The following is a 19,743-nucleotide window of genomic DNA, read 5'->3' on the forward strand; positions in this document are numbered from 1 at the left end:
GGAGTCGGTGGTTAAGTAGGGAGTCGGCTGTGGCAGCTTTGCATATTGGGGGGAGAGCCGGGGGGTTGGAAATAAAAGGGGCTGAACCCAGCAAACGGGCAGGCCGGGCGAGAGGCTGATGGGGGGCGGGGGCGTGGCGCAGTGAGGGTCGGGGGGTGACGTGATATAGTAGAGAAGAGACCGGAACCCTGAGCCGGGGACCGGGGCTAGGTGAAAACAGGCGGGGAAGAAGGATTCCCTGCCCCAGACTTGGGACATGAGCTACAGACAATCTGAGAGCGACGCTGCCTCGCTGCCTGTTCTTGGCAGTTTGGTCCCTGGACCCAAGCCCTCGCCACAGGCCCTGCCAAAGCCACAGGCCCTGCCAAAGCATGAGCGCCCCCCTCCCCCCCCAGGAAAGCAGACCATGAAAGCTGGAACAGGCATAGGCCCCATCAGTCCCTCTCCTGACGCTCCAGGGCTTCATAGTTCTCTGCAAGGTGCAGGGCGGGGTGTTTTATGGGCTGTGAATCAGCGACTCCAGGGCAGGGCCCGTGCAAGGAAGTTTTGTGACCTAAGCGAAACTTCCACCTTGTGCCCCCCAGCCCTGGAGCAGCTCCCCACCCCCAGGGCCGGGGCTACCATTTAGGCGAACTAGGCGGTTGTCTAGGGCACCAAGATTTGGGGGCGCCAAAAAGCGGCACCCCCCAAAAATGTTTAAAGCCGTTTCAGCGGCGGCTGCGCTGAGCCCCCCCGGCACCGCTGGCAGCCTGGGGGTTCCACTGCGCAGTCGCTGCTTCGCTTTTCCCGCCTCCCAGGCTTGCGGCACCAATTAGCTGTTTGACGCCGCAAGCCTGGGAGGAGAATTAGAGCGGGGGCAGCGTGCTCGGGGAGGACGCGGAGCAGAGGTGAGCTGGGGTGGGGAGGGGGCGCCACAGGGCAGGGGGGAGCTGCTGCTGGCGGGGAGGCATCTCAGGGCAGGGGGGGGGCAGGAGTGGAGCCAGGGTTTTTGGCACCCTAGGCGGGGGTCCTTCCGTGCTCCAGTGCCACCCCCCCAAATCCTGGCGCCCTAGGTGACCTCCTAGGTCTCCTAAATGGCAGTGCCGGCCTTGCCCTGGAGTCAGTTTTGTCTCTGCTACAGAGTCACTTTGTGATCTCGGGCCAGTCACTTAGGCTGAGATTTTCAAAGGAGGCCGAAGGAGCAAGGAGTCCCATTGCCAAGCAACGGGATGCAGGTGCCTAAATCATTTGGGTGCCTTCAAAAATCCCAAACTAAAAGGGCTCGGTGGGTTTCTGGGGCAGTGTCCTAAACAGCTGGGTTGGGTGACAGCCAGGTGGGTAGAATGACCCTGAAGTTACTCAGGAAGGAAAACCGAACCTTTATCTACCTCCCGACTTGTCCTTGTGTATCACAGCCCAGTCTTGAACTGGTCAGTAGCCACAATGCGCTGCACAAGCACCATGCGGCCTTTGCTGGTCTGTGCGAACAGTGGCAACATTTCGGTGGGCAAAAGCGGTGGCGGGGGAGGTGGGGGGATGATGATCCACCCCCAGTCTTTATACAGTGTCTCTGGCATTTCTTGCTCTTAGTTCATGTTTACAAAGCGGGTTGAAGAGAAGAAGGCTCATTATTCATAGTAACTGAGGCGGAGTCTATTTCTGCATTGCTGTCCACTAAATAGTCCAGGGGTGGGCAAACGTTTTGGCCTAACGGCCACATCTGGGTGCGGAAATTGCATGCAGGGCCATGAATGTAGGGCTGGGGCATGGGGGTGGGGTGCGGGAGGGAGTGGGGGAGGGGTGCAGTGTGCAGGAAGGGGCTCAGGGCTAGGAGTTGGGGAGCAGGAAGGATGCCAGGTGTACGAGGGGTCTCAGGGCAGGGGGTTGAGGTGCAGAACAGGTGAGATGGGGGCTCAGGGCAGGGGGTTGTGGTGCAAGAGGGGGTTGGGGTGCGGGAGGGGCTCAGGGCAGGGGGTGTGGAGTGCAGGAGGTGGCTCAGGGCTGGGGGTTGGGGAACAGGAGGTGTGTGGCAGGGAGTTGGGGTGCAAGAGGGGGTGTGGAGTGTACGAGGGGTCTCAGGGCAGGGGGTTGAGGTTCAGAACAGGTGAGATGGAGGCTCAGGGCAGAAGGTTGGGATGCAGGAGGGGGTGTGGACTGCGGGAGGGGCTCAGGATGGGGGGTTGGGGTGAAGGGTGCAGCAGGGGCTCAGGGCAGGGGGTTGTGGTGCAGGAGGGGGTGTGGAGTGCCGGAGGGGCGCAGGGCAGGGGATTGGGGTGCAGGAGGGGGTGTGGACTGCGGGAGGTGGCTCAGGGCAGGGGGTTGAGGTGCAGGGAGCAGCAGAGGCTCAGAGCAGGGGGTTGTGGTGCAGGAAGGGGTGTGGAGTGCGGGAGGGGCTCAGGGCAGGGGGTTGGGGTGCGGGAGGGGGTGTGGAGTGTGGGAGGGGCTCAGGGCAGGGGGTTAGGGTGCAGGAGGGGGTGTGGAGTGCGGGAGGGGGCTCAGGGCAGGGGGTTGGGGTGCAGGAGGGGGTGTGGAGTGCGGGAGGGGGCTCAGGGCAGGGGGTTAGGGTGCAGGAGGGGGTGTGGAGTGCGGGAGGGGGCTCAGGGCAGGGGGTTGGGGTGCAGGAGGGGGTGTGGAGTGCGGGAGGGGGCTCAGGGTGGGGGTTGGGATGCAGGGAGCAGCAGGGGCTCAGGGCAGGGAGTTGGGGTGCAGGAGGGGCTCAGGGCAGGGGGTTGCAGTGCAGGGTGTGGGCTCTGGTCTGGTGCCACTTACCTGGAGTTGCTCTGGCTCTGGGGTGGCTGCTGCTGGCACAGGGGCCAGGACAAGCTCCCTGCCTGCCCACCCCAGCCCTGCCCTGCTGCACTCCTGGAAGCAGCCAGCACCACGTCCCTGCGGCCCCTGGGGGAGGGTGGGCAGAGGGCTCTGCACGCTGCCCTTGTCTGCGGGTACCTCCCCGGAAGCTCCCATTGGCCATGGTTCCCCAGTCCTGGCCAATGGGAGCTTCCCCTGCTTAGCCCCGCGGCACCGTGGGGGTGCCAATCCCGTGGGCCAGATCCAAAGCCCTGATGGGCCGGATCCAGCCCGTGGGCGGTAGTTTGCCCACCCCTGAGCTAGGCTTATCCACGTGCTATTGCTCCAGTTTTCATTCACTAAAGCCCCAGTCCTGCAAACGCCTCTGCCTGGGAGCCCTCCACAGGCACAACTGTTTGTGGGATCAGCATCTAAGAGAGAGTAAATAGCATAAAGCAGCTTCTTAAAGTGACACCGGTGAAAATACAACCACAGATGTATGTCTTCAAACCTTGGAGTGCTCTGCTTTACCCATACGGTCACTCCCAGGTAGCCACAAGCCCCCAGATGCCAACAACTCACCAGAAATCTTGGCACCATCCCCCCATGAAGCCTAATTCCCCCAGCCCCCCACCCCCGCAGCCTGCTCTCCCTAGCCCCTCCATCTCGTGCAGCGAGCTCCCCCCACCCTGGCTGGGGCTGGGACACTCCAAACCCTCCACCCCCACCTCACCCCACTGACCCCCACATATCTCCTATTTCTCCCATCACCTCACCTTCCTCCACCTCCTCTCCAGGGTCCAGGAGGCACCTAATTACTGGAGCCAGCCTATGGGGCTCCCTTAGTTAGGTAGAACAGCCTGCATTAGAAGAACAGCGGGCATGTCAGACCGGTGCTCCTCCGGGCGGGGCTGGGCCTGGGGCTGGCTCCTGTGGCTGTGGGGTGTCTCCAGGCTCCAGCCAAGAGGGGAGGGTTCAGGCGGAAGGAGTGGGGCTGGGGGCTAGCCTCTCATGCCGGGGCAATTTAAAAGGGTTTGGAAGCCCAAGAGCCCGGGGAGGGGGATGTGGAAGGCTGGTTTAAGTAGCACATGGACTCCCAGCGGGAGAAGCCCAGGGGCCCAGTGCCCTCTCAAGGGGGGGAACTGAAGTCAAGCCCCGGAGGCAGGGAAGGACCTTGGTTCAGAGCTGCCCCTGGGAGGGGGCTGAACTGTTGTGTGATGGGCTGAGAGCGGGGGCCCAGTGGGAGACACTGGCTGGGACTGGCCCTTGCGGCTGAGAAGGGGCCAGCAGAGGGGTGAGAGGAGCCGTCCCCTGTCACTCCCCATCTGGGCAGGGGGGGCTGCCGGAGAGGTAAGGGTGCATGTGCAGAGGGCTGCAGCGACTCCCCTCTATCGTGCAGCAGGGAGCAGGGGCACTGGCTGAGGGAGAAGCCTCATAGGAACAGTTTGAAGTCAGCTGTTCACTCCGCGGGTTTAGGGGCCATTTCTGGCATCCTTGTTAATTTCACTCACAGTTGTTGGGGCTGGAGGAGGAAGGAGAGAAACCGATGTGACAGTGACTTTTCCCCTTCCACTGGCTTGTATTAGCTCTGGATTTAAGCTGTGCAGCCAAATGCCCATTGTATTCTGCCCCTGCCTTGGTCTCACCCCTGCCCCCCTCCAACAACTGTGAGTGAAATTAACAAGGATGCCAGAAATAGCCCCTAATCCGGTCTGAATGGTGGAGTGAACAGCTACATTCAAACTGTTCCTATGCAGGCAGCAGGCAGCCTGGGGAGGCTTCTCCCTCAGCCAGTCCCCCTGCTCGCTGCTGCAAGCTAGAGGGGAGCCCCTGCTGAGTGCGGGGGGTGTCAGGGAGCCGCCTCGGCAGCCTGGCTGGAGGAGGAGGGAGGAGAGAAACTAATGTGACAGTGAGTTTTCCCTTTCCAAGCTTTCATTAGCGTTGAGTTTAAACTGGTTTTTGTGCAGCCCAAAGAGGTGAAACAAGCCAGTACTGTATGCAGGGGCGGCTCTATGTATTTTGCCACCCCAATCATGACAGGCAGGTGGTTTTCGGTGGCGCGCCTCCAGGAGGTCCCCGGTCCTGCGGCTTCGGCGTCCCCGCCACCGAATTAGCACCGAAGCCATGAGACCGGCAGTCCTCCCACAGAAACGCCACCTAAGGCCTCCTGACTGCCGCCCTCGCAGGCACCGGCAGGGTGCCCCCCGTGGCTTGCCACCCCAGGCATGTGCTTGGTGCGCTGGTGCCTGGAGCCGTCCCTGCCTGAATGCTCTACGTATTTGTGGTACGCTGCTGCATCTTTTTTTACCGGCACTCCGCACCAGCCCGTACCGGCTTACTTTCACCTCTGTCTCCTGCAGTTGGCCCCCAACCTGCGGGCTCTGCGCCACCTCCTGCAGTCAGCCAATCCCCCCGGCCGGCCCCCCTGGCCCACGGGCTCTGTGCCGGTTCTGTTGGCCAACCTCATCCTCTGGCCGCCTGCCCCACCCCGCCCCAAGCAGTGGTGAGCGGTACGAACACAAGCCGGAGGACTCAAGGAGCAGGGGGCACCCACGCAGCCATTGGCCAGAGAGAAGTGGCGGTTTCCTCTTCAAAGCATCACTTTTCTCCAGCTGGCTGTGCGGCCACCCTGTGCTCCTTCGGCCGGCGTTCGCTGCCACCTGTAGCTCCCGCCATCTCCCCAGAGGCCAGGACCAGCTCCAGGCACCAGCTAACGAAGCAGGTGCTTGGGGCAGCCAATATCAAGGGGTGGCCCTCCGGCTGCTATCGGGGCAGCGCGTCCGGATCTTCAGTGGAAATTTGGTGGCGGGTCCCTCAGTCCCTCTCCAAGCAAAGGGCCTGCCGCTGAATTGCCGCCGAAGAACGGAGTGGTGCGATCGTGCTGCCAAGGCTTCTTTTTTTTTTTTGACGCTTGCCAAGGCAGAAAACTTGAGTCGGCCCTGGTTGCACGGAGCAAGGAGGATTACTTTATGGAGGATGAAGAGGAGGAGGAGGAGGAGAGTGCACAGGTGGCAAGTGGGGAATCTGTTTCCCTCCCCCAAGCCAGGAATTATTATTAATGCAGGATCCAATAGCCTCCCCTGACTCCCAAGGCAGGCTCCTGTTCCATGACCCTGGAGAAGGTACATCTGGTGAGTGAGAGCCTGATCAGAGCCACACAATGGGGGGTGGGGTAAACCCGGCCATGCTGGGCTGTTCCCGTTTAGTTTAAAGGGCTCATCCCTGCTCAGAGCCTCATCGGAGCCACGCGGTGGGTGCGGGTGTGTGTGAAGCAATCATCCTGAAAGCCCGCAGGCCCTCCTTTGATATGGCAACCCCCCAGGCGTCGCTTGCAAGGGGGCCCGGCAGTTTGAAAGCATTGAAATGAATGCGGAAGAAGCAGAACCCCTTATGCCCCTAGGGCGCACCATGCCTGCAAGCTGAATTCTGCTGCCCGGCTGCGTGTGATGGCTCACTCACACCAAAGTGGCAGGCACTTCAGTACAAGAGGCAAAATGCGACCTTGTACAGAAAGAACATGTGCTTTGTACTATCAATTACCTGTTCCTATGAGAAGGAGTGTCCCCTTTGTTCTCTGAAGTGTATCTTTTAAAATACTACCCTCCCTTTTTCTCCTCCCACAGGTGCAAATGTTTCAACACGGCCCCTATCTACTCCATCCCAGAGTCTGGTCCAGATTAGAAGGTGGAAAAAATGAACTCGGGACGACATGTTTGCAGACCTCATGCCATCCTCCCGCACTGATAGGGCCCAGCTGAATGTGTGGAGGCAAACAATTGCGGAGTCCCGTAAAGCATTACAGGGACACGAAGAGAGGAGGGACGCGTGCAATGAGAGCAGGCAGGACGCTATGGTCAAGCTCATGGGGGAACAAACTGACATGCTGCACTGTGTGGTGGATCTAATGCAGGAAAGGCAGCAAGACCACAGACTGCCACTGCAGCCCCTGTATAACCACCCTCCCTCCTCCCCAAGTTCCAGAGCCTCTTCACCCAGATGCCCAAGAACATGGGGGGAGGCTACAGGGACCCACACACTCAACCCCAGAGGATCCCTCAAGCAGCAGAAAGCTGGGATATGCGAACTTCTGATTTGGTTTCTGGAATTTTCCTTCTCTCCTCCTCCACGCCCCCTCCCCCGGTCTACCTTCTGATTTCTCTCAATAATGTGTCATGCAACAAATAATAAAGAATGTTTTTTAAACAATTGTGACTTTATTTCCTTTCAGATACATAGGGGATGGGTGACTTCAAGAGAAACAAACAGAACTGTCACACCGTACCCTGGCCAGTCATGAAACTGGCTTTCAAAGCTTCTCTGATGCCCTGCTCACCCCCTTCTAATCTCCCTGTTGTCTGGCTGTGAAAAATTGGCCACCAGGCGAGTTGCCTCAACCTCCCACCTCACCATAAACACCTGTTCCCTTACTCTCACAGATATTGTGGAGCACGCAACAAGCAGCAATTACAACAGGAATATTGGTTGTGCTGAGGTCTAACCGAGTCAGTAAACTGCACCAGCGAGCTTTTAAACATCCCAAAGCACATTCTACCACCATTCTGCACTTGCTCAGCCTATAGTTGAACTGCTCTTTATTACTGTCCAGGGTGCCTGTGTACGGCTTCATGGGCCATGGCATTAAGGGGTAGGCTGTGTCCCCGAGGTTAACTATTGGCATTTCAACATCTCCAACTGTTATTTTCTGCTCTGGGAAGTAAGTCCCTTCCTGCAGCTGTTCAAACAGACCAGAGTTCCTGAAGATGCGAGTGTCATGCACCTTTCCTGGGCATCCCATGTTGAGGTCGGTGAAACGTTCCTTGTGATCCACCAGTGCTTGCAGCACCATGGAAAAGTACCCCTTGCAGTTTATATACTGGCTGCCCCAGTGTGCTGGTGCCAAGATAGGGATATGCATTCCATCTATCGCCCCGCCGCACTTAGGGAACCCCAGTGCATTAAAGCCATCCACAATGGTCTGCACATTTCCAAAAGTCACTACCCTTGATAGCAGCTGGTCAATGATTGTGTTGGCTACTTGCAGCAATGCAGCCTCCACAGGAGATTTGCCCACTCCAAACTGATTCCCGACTGACTGGTAGCTGTCGGGCGTTGCAAACTTCCACAGTGCTATGGCCACTCACTTCTCAACTGTGAGGGCTGCTCTCATCTTGGTGTCTTTGCACTTCAGGGCAGGGGACAGCAAGTCACAAAGTTCCATGAAAGTGCCCTTACGCATACGACAGCTTCACCGCCACTGGGAATCATCCCAGACCTGCAACACTATGCAGTCCCACCAGTCTGCGCTTGTTTCCCAGGCCCAGAATCGGTATTCCACGGCATGAACCTGGCCCAATGCCACCATGATCTCCCAGTCACCACATGCCGTGCTTCTAGGAACATCTGTGTCCCTGTCCTCATCAGTATAGTAATCATGCTGTCATCACTCCCTTGCCCACTTTTGCAGGTACTGCACATCCTGCTGGATTATGTGTGAGGTATTTAAAATGGCCAAACTGCTGCAGTGAGCTGAACAGGCTCCATGTTTGCTGCACTATGGCGTCTGCACAGAAAAAAGGCAAGAAACAATTGTCTGCAGTTGCTGTCATGGACGGAGGACAACTGATGACTGTAGCTATCCCACAGTTCCTGCAGTCTCCGCCAAGCATTTGAATTCTGGGTTGAGCTCCCAATCCCTGACTGTCACGGGTGGTTCTTGGTACCTGTCGTCAGGTACTACCACCCCCCAACTCACGGGAAAGCAACAGGAAAAAATAATTTCTCACCTTTTTTCACTTTCACCTATGTCCACTGGCTGCTGCTGACAGACACGGTGCTGCAGTGCTACACAGCAGCATCCCCTTGCCTTGCTGACGGCAGACGGTACAATAGGAATGATAGCCATCATCATCGTCCCGTGGGTGCTCCTGGCCAGCCTCAGTGAGGTCAGTGGGGGCGTCTTGACAAAAGTGGGAATGACTTCAGCTCATTCTCTCTTTAAGTTTCGTCTAATGGAGATTCAGTCCTGCCTGGAATATCAGGCAAGCCTACTAAAGAACCAGAGTGGCAAACAGCCGCTCTGGGTTAGAGTCCCAGACACCCCTCAGAAATGATGAGCTGCTGCCATTCTAGGGGGTTCCCCTGCAACAACCCCACCCATTGCTTCTCTTCTCCCCCACCCCTCCTGGGCAGTAATCCCTCCATTTGTGTGATGAAGTAATAAAGAATTCAGGAATAAGAAACAACACTGACTTTATTGCCTCTGCAAGTGGAGATCAAAGTGGGGAGGGGAGGGCGGTTGGCTTACAGCAGGGGTAGGCAACCTATGGCACAGGTGCCAAAGGCAGCACGCGAGCTGATTTTCAGTGGCATTCACAGTGCCTGGGTCCTGGCCACTGGTCTGGGGGGCTTTGCATTTTATTTAATTTTAAATGAAGCTTCTTAAACATTTTAAAAACCTTAGTTACTTTACATACAACAATAGTTTAGTTATATATTATAGACTTATAGAAAGAGACCTTCTAAGAACATTAAAATGTATGACTGGCATGTGAAACCTTAAATCAGAGTGAATGAATGAAAACTCGGCACAGCACTTCCGAAAGGTTGCCGACCCCTGGCTTACAGGAAAGTAGAGTGAACCACCATTCTGCACTTGCTCAGCCTATAGTTGGACTGCTCCTTACTACTGTCCAGGCTTCATGAGCCATGGGAGCAAGGGGCAGGCTGGGGTAGGTGCAACCGTGCCGTGCTGCTGGCTGGGAGAGCAGCCTGAGGCAGAAGCCTCCAGCTGGCATCATATTCCAGGCAGGACTGAATCTCCATGAGACAAAACTAAAAGAGAGAATGACCTGAAGTCATTCCCATTTTTGTCCAAGCGCCCCTGACCGACCTCACCGAGGCTGGCCTGGAGCACCCATGACTGCCCAGGTGCCCCCAAGCAACCTCACCAAGGCTGGCCAGGAGCCCCTATGACAGCAACAGATGGTACAATAGGACTGATAACCATCTTTGCTAAATTGCAAGGGCAAGGAGCTGCTACTGTGTAGCACTGCAGTAGCGTGTCTGCCAGCAGCACCCAGGAGACATATGGTGACAGTGAGATGAGCAGGTTCCATGCTTACCATGGTATGTCGTCTGCACGTGTAACCCAGGAAAAAAGGTGAGAAACGATTTTTTCCAGTAGCTTTCACAGAAAGTGGGGGGGGGGGACTGATGACATGTACCCAGAACCACCCCCAACAATATTTTTGCCCCATCAGGCATTGGGAGGGCAACCCAGAATTCCAATGGGGGACAGAGACTGCGGGAACAGTGGGATAACTACCCACAGTGCAATGCTTCGGAAGTCGACACTAGCCTCAGTACTGTGGACGCACACCGCCGAATTAATACGCTTAGTGGGGACACACACAATCAACTGTATCAGATCGATTTCTAAAACTCAACTTCTATTAAATTGAACTAATTTCGTAGTGTAGACGTACCCTAAGTCTGTTACTGAGAACCACTGTGCTCCTGGTGCTCCTGCAGCAACTACCTCTTGGTACTTGGCCACTCCCGGGGCAGAGGCAGGGGCTTACTGCATTTAATGCTCTAAAATCCACTGTCATTCGCCAGGTCTTCCCAGACCCTTTTGGTACAGGCCATGTCGGGGCATTATTAGTACTAGCCATTTCCACAATAACACCCTGTTCTAACAAGCTTTTAATGGTAGAATTTATCCCTTCCTCTGCTTCTAAAGGATACTTGTACTGGCGCTGTGGAGGGGGGACAGGTCCTCGATTAAAACTTCAGTGTCAATTTTTCCACATTCTAATTTATTTTCAACCCATCCCTGGGAAACTTTTCCACTCATGGGTCCCCTTCTTCTTGCCCTCCTTCCAGGGCCTTTACAGCCGCACACCTACATACAGCATAAATGGAAGGCATGGAAGTTTCTACTGGCTCTTCACTATTTGCCTATAGGAACCCGTTGGCTAAATCCACAATGAGCCCCACACCATTAAGATAAGGCAGCCCCAATATTCCATCCTCCGTACCCACATCTCCAGTTTGATCCCGCTTCTGAATACAATAATCTACCTGTGATTCCCAACTTCCTACATGAGTCAGGCTCAGTCTTGTGATAAATGCTTCCACTGTCTCCCTTGTGTATGATACTAGCTGTGTATCTACACAACTAGATCTGCAATTTATTTGATATAACAATAGCTACATTGACTTGATATTAATTGGGTTCCAAACATTTGCCAGAACTTGTATAAATAAATTAGCTATTTTAATTAGCTTATGGCAAGATCACTTGAGACATACAGGAATTATGCTGCAAGAGCAGATCCAACCCACTATTGTTCTAACCAAGTTTTCCCTTGGTTTTTAGAGAAATCCAATAACCTTGTTACTTCCATAACGAACCTTACAAAGAAACATCCTGTTTTAGTCAAACATGATTTTGATAAGTCATTTCCGTTACACACTAACGCTTCTACTATTGGATAGTAACAGAACCAAGAATGGGAATAGCCAATGATGCATCCAGCAAGCTCTGGGACACCCCTTCCTGCATCAGTTTTGAGTTGGGGGGTGTGACGTTATCTGGAATTGATTTGATGACAGTGTTTTTAAAGAGCCACTCATCTTTAAGTCTAGTTGGTCTTTTGGTGATACAAGGACTGGAAAACCCAAGGAAACTGCTTTTCTCGCTTTGTTAGCCTGTGTGGTGAAACAGCAGTTTACTTTTGTCGCTGGCTTGGTATCTCTTATGGGGTAATAACTACCAGTCTTAGGGGTGCATTTGCCCTGTTTCTCAGCAGTTTGTCCTGTATTTCGTGTTCTCAGTTGTGACTCATCAAGGCAGGTTACATCCAGATCCCCAGTTCGTGTAAATCCGGAGTAACTCGAGTCTAGCGGAAGCAGCTGCGGTGACTTTACACCAGCGGAGGATTTGGCCCCAGGAGCTATTCGCTCCATCCGTTGGGTCTGATGCGAACCCCAATGCGCTTGTCCCGTTTACACTGACAGACGCTGCCCTGTGAGTCTGACACCGAAACGGCCCCGTGGGAGCCAACGAGCCAGGTCAGCGAGGGGAGAGCGACTCAGAACAGGACTCACTCCGAACTGGGGTTCACAGATGAAGCGAGGGATCTCTGCGCCGCAGGCCCAGCGGGGCTCTGGGCAGGAAGGGGAGACACGTTGCCCGGGAACGGAAGGGTTAACACTGCCGGGAGGTTTGTGTTACATTCACCCGGGTGCCGGGTCTCCTGTCCCAGCCCGGAGCGGTGTGTGTGTCACTGCTGCCCCCGCGCGGCTGCCGGGAGAAGCGCGATTCCGCAGCCTGGGTTTTTGTATGATCACAAACCGGTTTCGTGTCACTGTGTCTCTCGCACAGTAATAGCGGGCGGTGTCCTCGGGCTTCAGGCCGCTCATTTGCAGATACAGCTCACTCTTGGGATTATCCCTGGAGATGGTGAACCGGCCTTTCACTGAATCAAGGTATATAGTACCCCCACTGCTGCTAATATAAGCGACCCATTCCAGCCCCTTCCCAGGAGCCTGCCGGACCCAGCTCATGTAGGCGCTGCTGAAGGTGAACCCGGAGGCTTTGCAGGAGAGGCGGAGAGAGTCTCCGGGCTTTTTCACATCCCCTCCGGACTCCACCAGCTGCACCTGCGACCAGACACCTGCAAATAAAGACAGGTTATAAATATTGGTATATAAACAGCGATAATGTCATCTATTGTTCTAGCTCTGCCCGTTATTCAGAGGAGCAAAATACCTTCCAAAGCTGCTAAAGAGAAAACTAAAAGGAGCAAAAATCCCATTTTCCCTGGTGCTGGAGGGGAAAGTTCTCAGGGCCTGGCTGGTCACTGCACAGACCCAGGGTCTGCTGATTGTGTCTCCGGGTGCAGCCTGGGCAGAGAGAGACACAGATTTAAACAGGAAACTCTCTTCCTCATTTGCATACTTCCCTCCTTATAAGAGACACACTCTCCTGCTGCCAGTGATCTGACTGACACGCCCTAGGGCTCCGGGTGCGGGAGTCAGACTGTCCCGTCCTGTGTGTCTGTGCAGCGCCGGGCACAGGGCGCTGGGATCCTCATTAGACTATCGGACCCCTATTAATTTCATCTGGTGACCCTAGTTTTTATTTTTGGGGAAAGGGTAAATAACTGCTTTACTGCTTGAACCCACAAGGCTGCGGCTTCTCAGTGCCAGAGCTTCAGGATCTGGGGATTGAGGGGTTTTCAGCAGGGGAGATGAGTAGCCGCATTTGCACCTTCCCCTTTTCCTAAGCAGGGCCGGCTCTAGGTTTTTTGCTGCCCCAAGAAAGACAATTTTTGGCTGCCCCCATCCCAGCCTTAGGCTCCCCCCCCCGCACACCCCTGCTGCCCCAGCCCTGGGCTCTCCCCCCAACCTGCACCCTCCTGCTGCCCCACCCCTGGGACACTGGCAATTCGCTTCCAGGGTGGGTCATTCAGCAGGAATTTTGGATGTTCACAGAACACAGACAGGATTGGTTCCCATGTGGTTACAGAGCTGCAGTAAAGTGGAACAATTTTCAGCTTGTGTGATTGGAGGATATCTGGATGCATATTATAAGACTGTCCTCCATAAATGAGGAAAAGTTGAGGTGCCTTTATTATTCTTTTGTTCCACTCTTTCTTTCTAAGGGGAATTGGCCAATGTGATATCACTGTCTTCCTTTTAAACAAACAAACAAACAAACAAACAAACAATCAAACAAACAAACAAACAAACAATCAAACAAAAGGCAATGGCTGTTGAAAATAGCAATTCCAGTACTAAAAACCACTGGGAAGCATTTCTTGCTCAGTTTTATCCTACTTTTTCTACAGTGGATCAGCATATTTGATTTGGGAGAAATGAAGTAACAGCTGCCCAAACTGAGCTTGAGCACTCCTGAATTTTGAGGTGTTCAAATCTGGAAGGCAGGTGCTAGATTCCCTGTCTGAATATTAGCTAAATCTGGAAAGGAAAAGTCAGTTTCTGCTTCCATGGCTCAGAACTGGAAATCCTCCTACATGCCTGATACTGCATCTAAAGCTGCCCAGCTCCAGTAGAGCCTCCCCTCCCTTACTTTTCATTTTAAACTCTAGTGGGATCCAGGTACCTCCCTTGCTAGGCTTCAGATAGAGAGGGGCACTGTCCATTTAGTCCACCAATTCCTTCTTTGGGGGCAGGGGCGGCTCCAGGCTCCAGCAAGCCAAGCGCGTGCTTGGGGCGGCAAGCCTTGGGGGGCTCTCTGCCGGTCGCCGTGAGGGTGGCAGGCAGGGTGCCTTCGGTGGCTTGCCTGCGGAGGGTCTGCTGGTCCCGTGGCTTTGATCGACCTCCCAAACCTGCGGGACCAGCGGTCCCTCTGCAGGCAAGCTGCCAAAGGCAACCTGCCTGCTGTGCTTGGGGCAGCAGAATGCCTAGAGCGGCCCCTGTTTGGGGGGTGGGTGCTAGGTGAGATCACACCAGTATCCCTAATCCACTCTGGAGATGTCTTCTGATGAGGATATCTGGGGCAGAGCCTTCTACTCCCTGGGCACACTTGTTCCCCGTTCACAGTGCCACCCCTTTCCATTAACAGCAAGCTGCAGCATGGCTCAGGTACCTCACTCCCTACCCCTCCCTTTCCTGTTGATAGCTGCCAAGGGATTGCTGGGAAATGTAGTTCTTTCCCTACTCCAGGGCTGGCTCTATAGTCAGGGAGCTAACCAAGGAAGTACAGGGTCCCAGGGGTTCTCAGCTGCTCCATGGCTCTGCTTCTGCAGGGTTGTGAGAGGGGAGGAAGTGAGTTAAAAAAAAAGCCCAAATGCCGCCCCTGCAAATGTGCTGCCCCAAGCACCCACTTGTTTTGCTGGTGCCTAGAGCCGGCCCTGCCTGCCGTGAAAAGGGACATTGTTGCACTCATAGGAGCTGGATCTAATGGTGCTGGGGGTGCTGTTGCACCCCCTGGCTTGAAGTGGATTCCTGATATACAGGGTTAACAGTCTGATTCAATGGCTGTCCGCACCCCCCACTATAAACATTGTTCCAGCACCCCTGGTTTCACTGCTGTTCTGCAATATCAGGGTATCGTTTCCTTTTGTGAACTTTATGAAATCTTGGATTCTCTCTGCTTCTCTATTCCTGTCTGTGTCTCTCTGAGCGGGAAATGCCCTGAATGTGTGTATAGAAACCACTTCCCCTTTTTGTTGGGGTCCAGCTCTCCTCCGTGTCACTGTGTCTTGGGTGCAGTAATAGCTGGCGGTGTCTGCAGCTGTCAGCAAGCGGAGATGCAGGGAGAACTGGTTCTTGGAGGTGTCTGTGGTGATGGTGATTTGGCTCTGGAAAGCTGGGGTGTAGTTGGTGCCCTGGCTACAGGGCCGGCTTTAGGAAGTGTGGGGCCCAATTCGAACAGCTTCAACGGGGTCCCAGCAAGGATGACTTAAAAAAAAACACGTCAAAAACACATGGGGCTTGTACTCACTGGGCGGTGCTCCAAGTCTTCGGTTCCACTTCGGCGGTGGGTCCTTCACTCACTCCGGGTCTTCGGCGGCACTGAAGGACCCGCCGCCACAGTGCCACTGAAAACCCGGAGCGAGTGAAGGACCCGCCGCCGAAGTGCCGCCGAAGACCCAGAGCACCGCCACGTGAGTAAAAATTAAAAAGGCGCCTCTAGCCAGAGAAGGGATTCTCACTGGGTGCAGGGCCCGATTCGGGGGAATTGGTGGAATAGGCCTAAAGCCAGCCCTGCCTGGCTAGGTCCGTATATATACCCCATATATTCTAAGCCTTTCCCAGGAGCCTGCCGGATCCAAGCCCAGTCGGAGCCAGAAGAAATGGAGTAACCAGACACGGTGCAGGTCAGTGAGAGGGGCTCTCCGGGTTTCACCACGCTGGGCCCGGACTGGACCAGCTGGATTTGGGACCAGGCACCTGCAAAGACAGGACACGTTACAGTTAAATCCTGACCTCTGTTCCTCGGGGTTCGATCATTTCCCGCGAAATTCTCCTCCTGACTTACAGGGCGAGATGGTGAGTAACACCAGGAGCAACAGCACATTTTCCATCTTTTGAAAAGGGCAGAAAATGTGACAAAAATGAAATTCACTTCAGCCCCTGGGCAGGCGGGTCCCGGGAGAACCCAGGAGCTGCTCTTCAATGGGGACCGTGACTGGGAGATTTGCATAAAGATCAGACACTCCGACATCACCCTTGAAAAGGAGCTGAAACCACCCGAGCTCTTTAGCTCTGTGACTCTCTCAGAGCAGTGTAACCGGGCAGGGAAATGAACCAACTATTAGCGAATGCTGTGTGATCTGTCCCCTTCTTTCTTTCTTTCTTTCTTTCTTTCTTACTAGAGTCTCCCAATGAAATTAACAGTCATCAATTTTAAAACAAACCTAAGGAAGTGTTTCTTCACAGGAGACACAGTTAACCTGTGGAACTCATTGCCATGGGATGATGTGAAGGCCAGAACTAAAATTCGATTTTAAAATAATTAGATAAATGAATGGAGAACATAGGAACCACTATACTGGGTCATACCAAGGGACCATCTAGCCCAGTGTCCTGTCTTCAGACAGTGGCCAATGCCAGGTGCTCCAGAGGCAATGAACAGGACAAGTAATCATAGAGTGATCCATCCCTTGTCTCCCATTCCCAGCTTCTGCTTAACTAAGGCTTGAGACACCATCTCTGCCCATCCTGGCTAATAGCTTTTGATGGGCCTATCCTCTATACATGTATCTAATTCTTTTTTGAACCCTGTTATAGTCTTGGCCTTCACAATATCCTCTGGCAGACAAAGAATTTCACAGGTTGACTGTGCTTTGTGTGAAGAAACACTTCATTTTGTTTCCTTTAAGACTGCTGTCTATTAATTTCACTGAGTGACTCCTAATTCTTGTGTTATGAGGATAAGTGCAGGACCGGCTCTAGGCACCAGCAAAGCAAGAATGTGCTTGTGGGGGGGGGGCACATTTCCAGGGGTGGCATTCCGGCCATCCTCTTCCAGGAGTTGAGGCTTTCGGGTGTTGCAAGAAAAAGAGTTCTGCCTGTGGGCTTACTCGAGATTCACAGGGTTTACTGTACAATTGCCCGCTAGAAAAGATAAGCTGGGGACATCGAAAGCTAGAAGGAGCTGGGAACAGAGCCTGGGGCTGGACCAGACAAATGTCTGCAGGGTCTAGTTCTCTTTAAGATCTTGCCATCCCTACTAATGGGACTGACCCCACTGGCTCCGGTGGAACAATTTGTGGGGTAAGGATTACTAGGCTAGGAAGGGTTTGCAGGGCCACTCTTAAAATCCCAATGGAGCTGAAATCAAGAACCTCTCCGAGCGCAGACCTCACTGTTTCCAATCAGGTTTGCCTCTCTGGGCTCCAATCCATGTAGGGTTTAAACGGAAATCGGTACCGTTTCCAAGCTAACCAGTTTGCATCAAACTCAGAAGCCCTCAGTCCTGAATTTCAGGAGTGTGCGAGGGGCCAGCACATCTGGGAAGAGGAGAGCACAGAGGGGCTAGCACAGACGTGTCAGCCAATTCAGGGTCCCTTCACTGGGCTGTCTTGTAACCGCAATGGTTTATAATGTCAGAACGCAGTGTCGAAGAAAAACTTGGGGTTCGAAGGGGAATGATCCGTAGTAGCCGTCTGTGGGTCCGTGGGCGTTGCCATCCCGGACGAGCCCCCAAATTGTCGAAGAAAAACGTAGTTCTCGCTTTTTGTTTGGGTGCAGCAAAATTAAATACTTTATTATTTCTCCAGTAATTACCATGAAGGGAGAGAGTGCCATAGGACACAGGGTCCTGGACAGGTCTCTCAACTGGTAAACAATTACATCAAGCCTTTATACCTTCGTTACAGACAAGCTTAGACAATCATGGAGACAGTAAAAAGCAACAAATACATTTTGTTTATACATAAGCTTTTCTGCTATCTTACTAGAAAAAGCAAGACTGCACATTGCAAGGTCGTAATACTTTCACACAGTTCACTCTGTCTTACATTATCTTGCTTCTACAAATCTCACGTCATAAGGGTCACAGTATGGCCTGACTCTTGCTAACTAACATTCATTAAGATCTCTTCAAAACCTTGTTAATTATTTACTGGCTTCCACACTCCCCCCTTTTGTACTTCCAGTACAACAAACAATTTCAAATCTCAATTCGCATTAAACCATGGAGTTTAGATTCTACAGCAGATATGTCAACCTGAGGGGTTGGCAAGGGATGTAATGACAATGCATGATTAGCATGATCATAAAAGGTATTATTACTATAATTATGTTTTTTTTCAAAAACAACAACAATAACATAATCCTAAACTAACTAACAACACAACAAACAATAACATTCCCATAGGAACAATATAATGGGGCTGTTGTACAAATTTGATCACAAAGCATAAAACATCATACCTAGTACATAAAGTAAACTCTATAAGCTGTATGAAAGGCATTCTTTTCAGCTTAATATATATTCTAAAGCATGTGAATTTGCCCTTGCAATTCAGAGATTCTTTGAACCTTTGGTAACAATGAAAGCAAATTTCTGAAACCGATCAGGCACTACCCTAGTCCAATCAAGATATACCTAAAATCTAAGAGCTACTTACAACATTCTATCTGCATTCTATCTGCAGGCCAGTAAATGATATAATTGCCTGCAGCAGTGGTAAGATTAATATGTATATCCCATCAGGTGTTATTCCAGGGGTACCGTCTATAAATCAGGTAGGTATACCAGGTGGCCTAATTTCCCAGATGTCTCGGCAAATAATTCAGTTTCACATGCATCCTCACGATGGACCCAGCAGGATTCGGTATTTGGGAGCCCACACCCACCCTAACCGGTCCATATGCTTGGAAGGAGCACTGTGAATGTCCACACTTCCATCCAGAAAGTGTCCAAGTATGTCTGCATGACCACAGATCAGATGGCACTCCTGATGTGACAGTAAGGGCAGTGGGCCAAGTCTGTTCCAGATCCCACTGCAATGCCTTCCCAGCCTCAGTGATATTCAATACCATCTTTGTCAGTAACTTCTGGGTCATAGAACTAAGGGCGGAAATGACATAGTACTCACCAACTCCAGCCCGCACTTAAGATAGCTGAGTTTTAAGAATAAGGCTAGTGGCCCTGAATAGTCCAAATGGCTACGACACTATCAGCCCCAGCCCATAGGGATCTGCCCAATGTCCTCTTATTCCAGGTTCTCCGTTGTGCTAATCTAATGGCAGCCCCTTGTGAGCAATCTGGGTATGTAAAAGTGACGTGAAACTGGATAAGGGCAATATCATTTAAAATCCAATTAGGGAGGGCAATACATACTGAAGGATTTATCCAAAACACAGGGCGCAGCCTGTAGATCAAACCCCAAAATCCAATTAATACCATATCCCCAAGCATGGGTCTCATAACTTCTTCCTGCCAGTGTGCAAGTCTTCGTACAATTCTTTGTTTCTTCACCAGGGTCAGTTCTCAATGTCTTGTTCTCAAATTCCTGGACTTTGGCAATGTCAGTGGAGTGAGTGTTTCTTCTTCTTTCCCAAAACAATTGTGGTTTAGCATCCTACAGGGGAGAGGTTGCCAGCACATATCACCCTGTAATGGCTGTGCTTTTTCTAGAAAAGTCTAAAGGCACAGTTGGTCTGTCAGTGGACAAGGGAGAGGTTAACTAGCACGTCACTCTGTCCTTTTTCCCTGCTGTCCAGAAACACAGTAGAGCTAGAAGCAGAAATAGGCTAATCATCAATAGGAACATTCTTCTGATGTGGAGGGGTCTTTTTGCAGTGAGAATCCTGGGTCCAGGCAGTCAGTCTTTGGCACTTCACAGCGGTGTCGGTAGGCAGCAGGACTTGGAAAGGGCCGTTCCAGCGTGGAGCCAAGGCAGTCGTGCGTCGATGGATCTGTATGTAGACCCAGGCTCCTGGTTCTAACGAGTGGCAAGGTTGCACAGGATCCTTCGGTAGTGCTTCCATCAC

General features: G+C 52.9%; 2 gene segments (V, D, J or C); both read right to left on the reverse strand.

Moving 5' to 3' along the window:
- Positions 1 to 707: 707 nt before the first annotated feature.
- LOC123347558 lies at positions 708 to 12,587 on the reverse strand. The segment is given in 3 exon segments: positions 708 to 833; positions 12,139 to 12,446; positions 12,542 to 12,587. Coding segments are annotated over 3 exon segments (480 nt in total).
- A 384-nt stretch (positions 12,588 to 12,971) lies between these two features.
- On the reverse strand, positions 12,972 to 15,824 carry LOC123347559. The segment is given in 4 exon segments: positions 12,972 to 12,992; positions 14,994 to 15,125; positions 15,509 to 15,690; positions 15,779 to 15,824. Coding segments are annotated over 4 exon segments (381 nt in total).
- Positions 15,825 to 19,743: the final 3,919 nt, after the last annotated feature.

This window comes from Mauremys mutica, chromosome 13 (assembly GCF_020497125.1).
Source record: "Mauremys mutica isolate MM-2020 ecotype Southern chromosome 13, ASM2049712v1, whole genome shotgun sequence".
NCBI classification, from domain to species: domain Eukaryota; kingdom Metazoa; phylum Chordata; order Testudines; family Geoemydidae; genus Mauremys; species Mauremys mutica.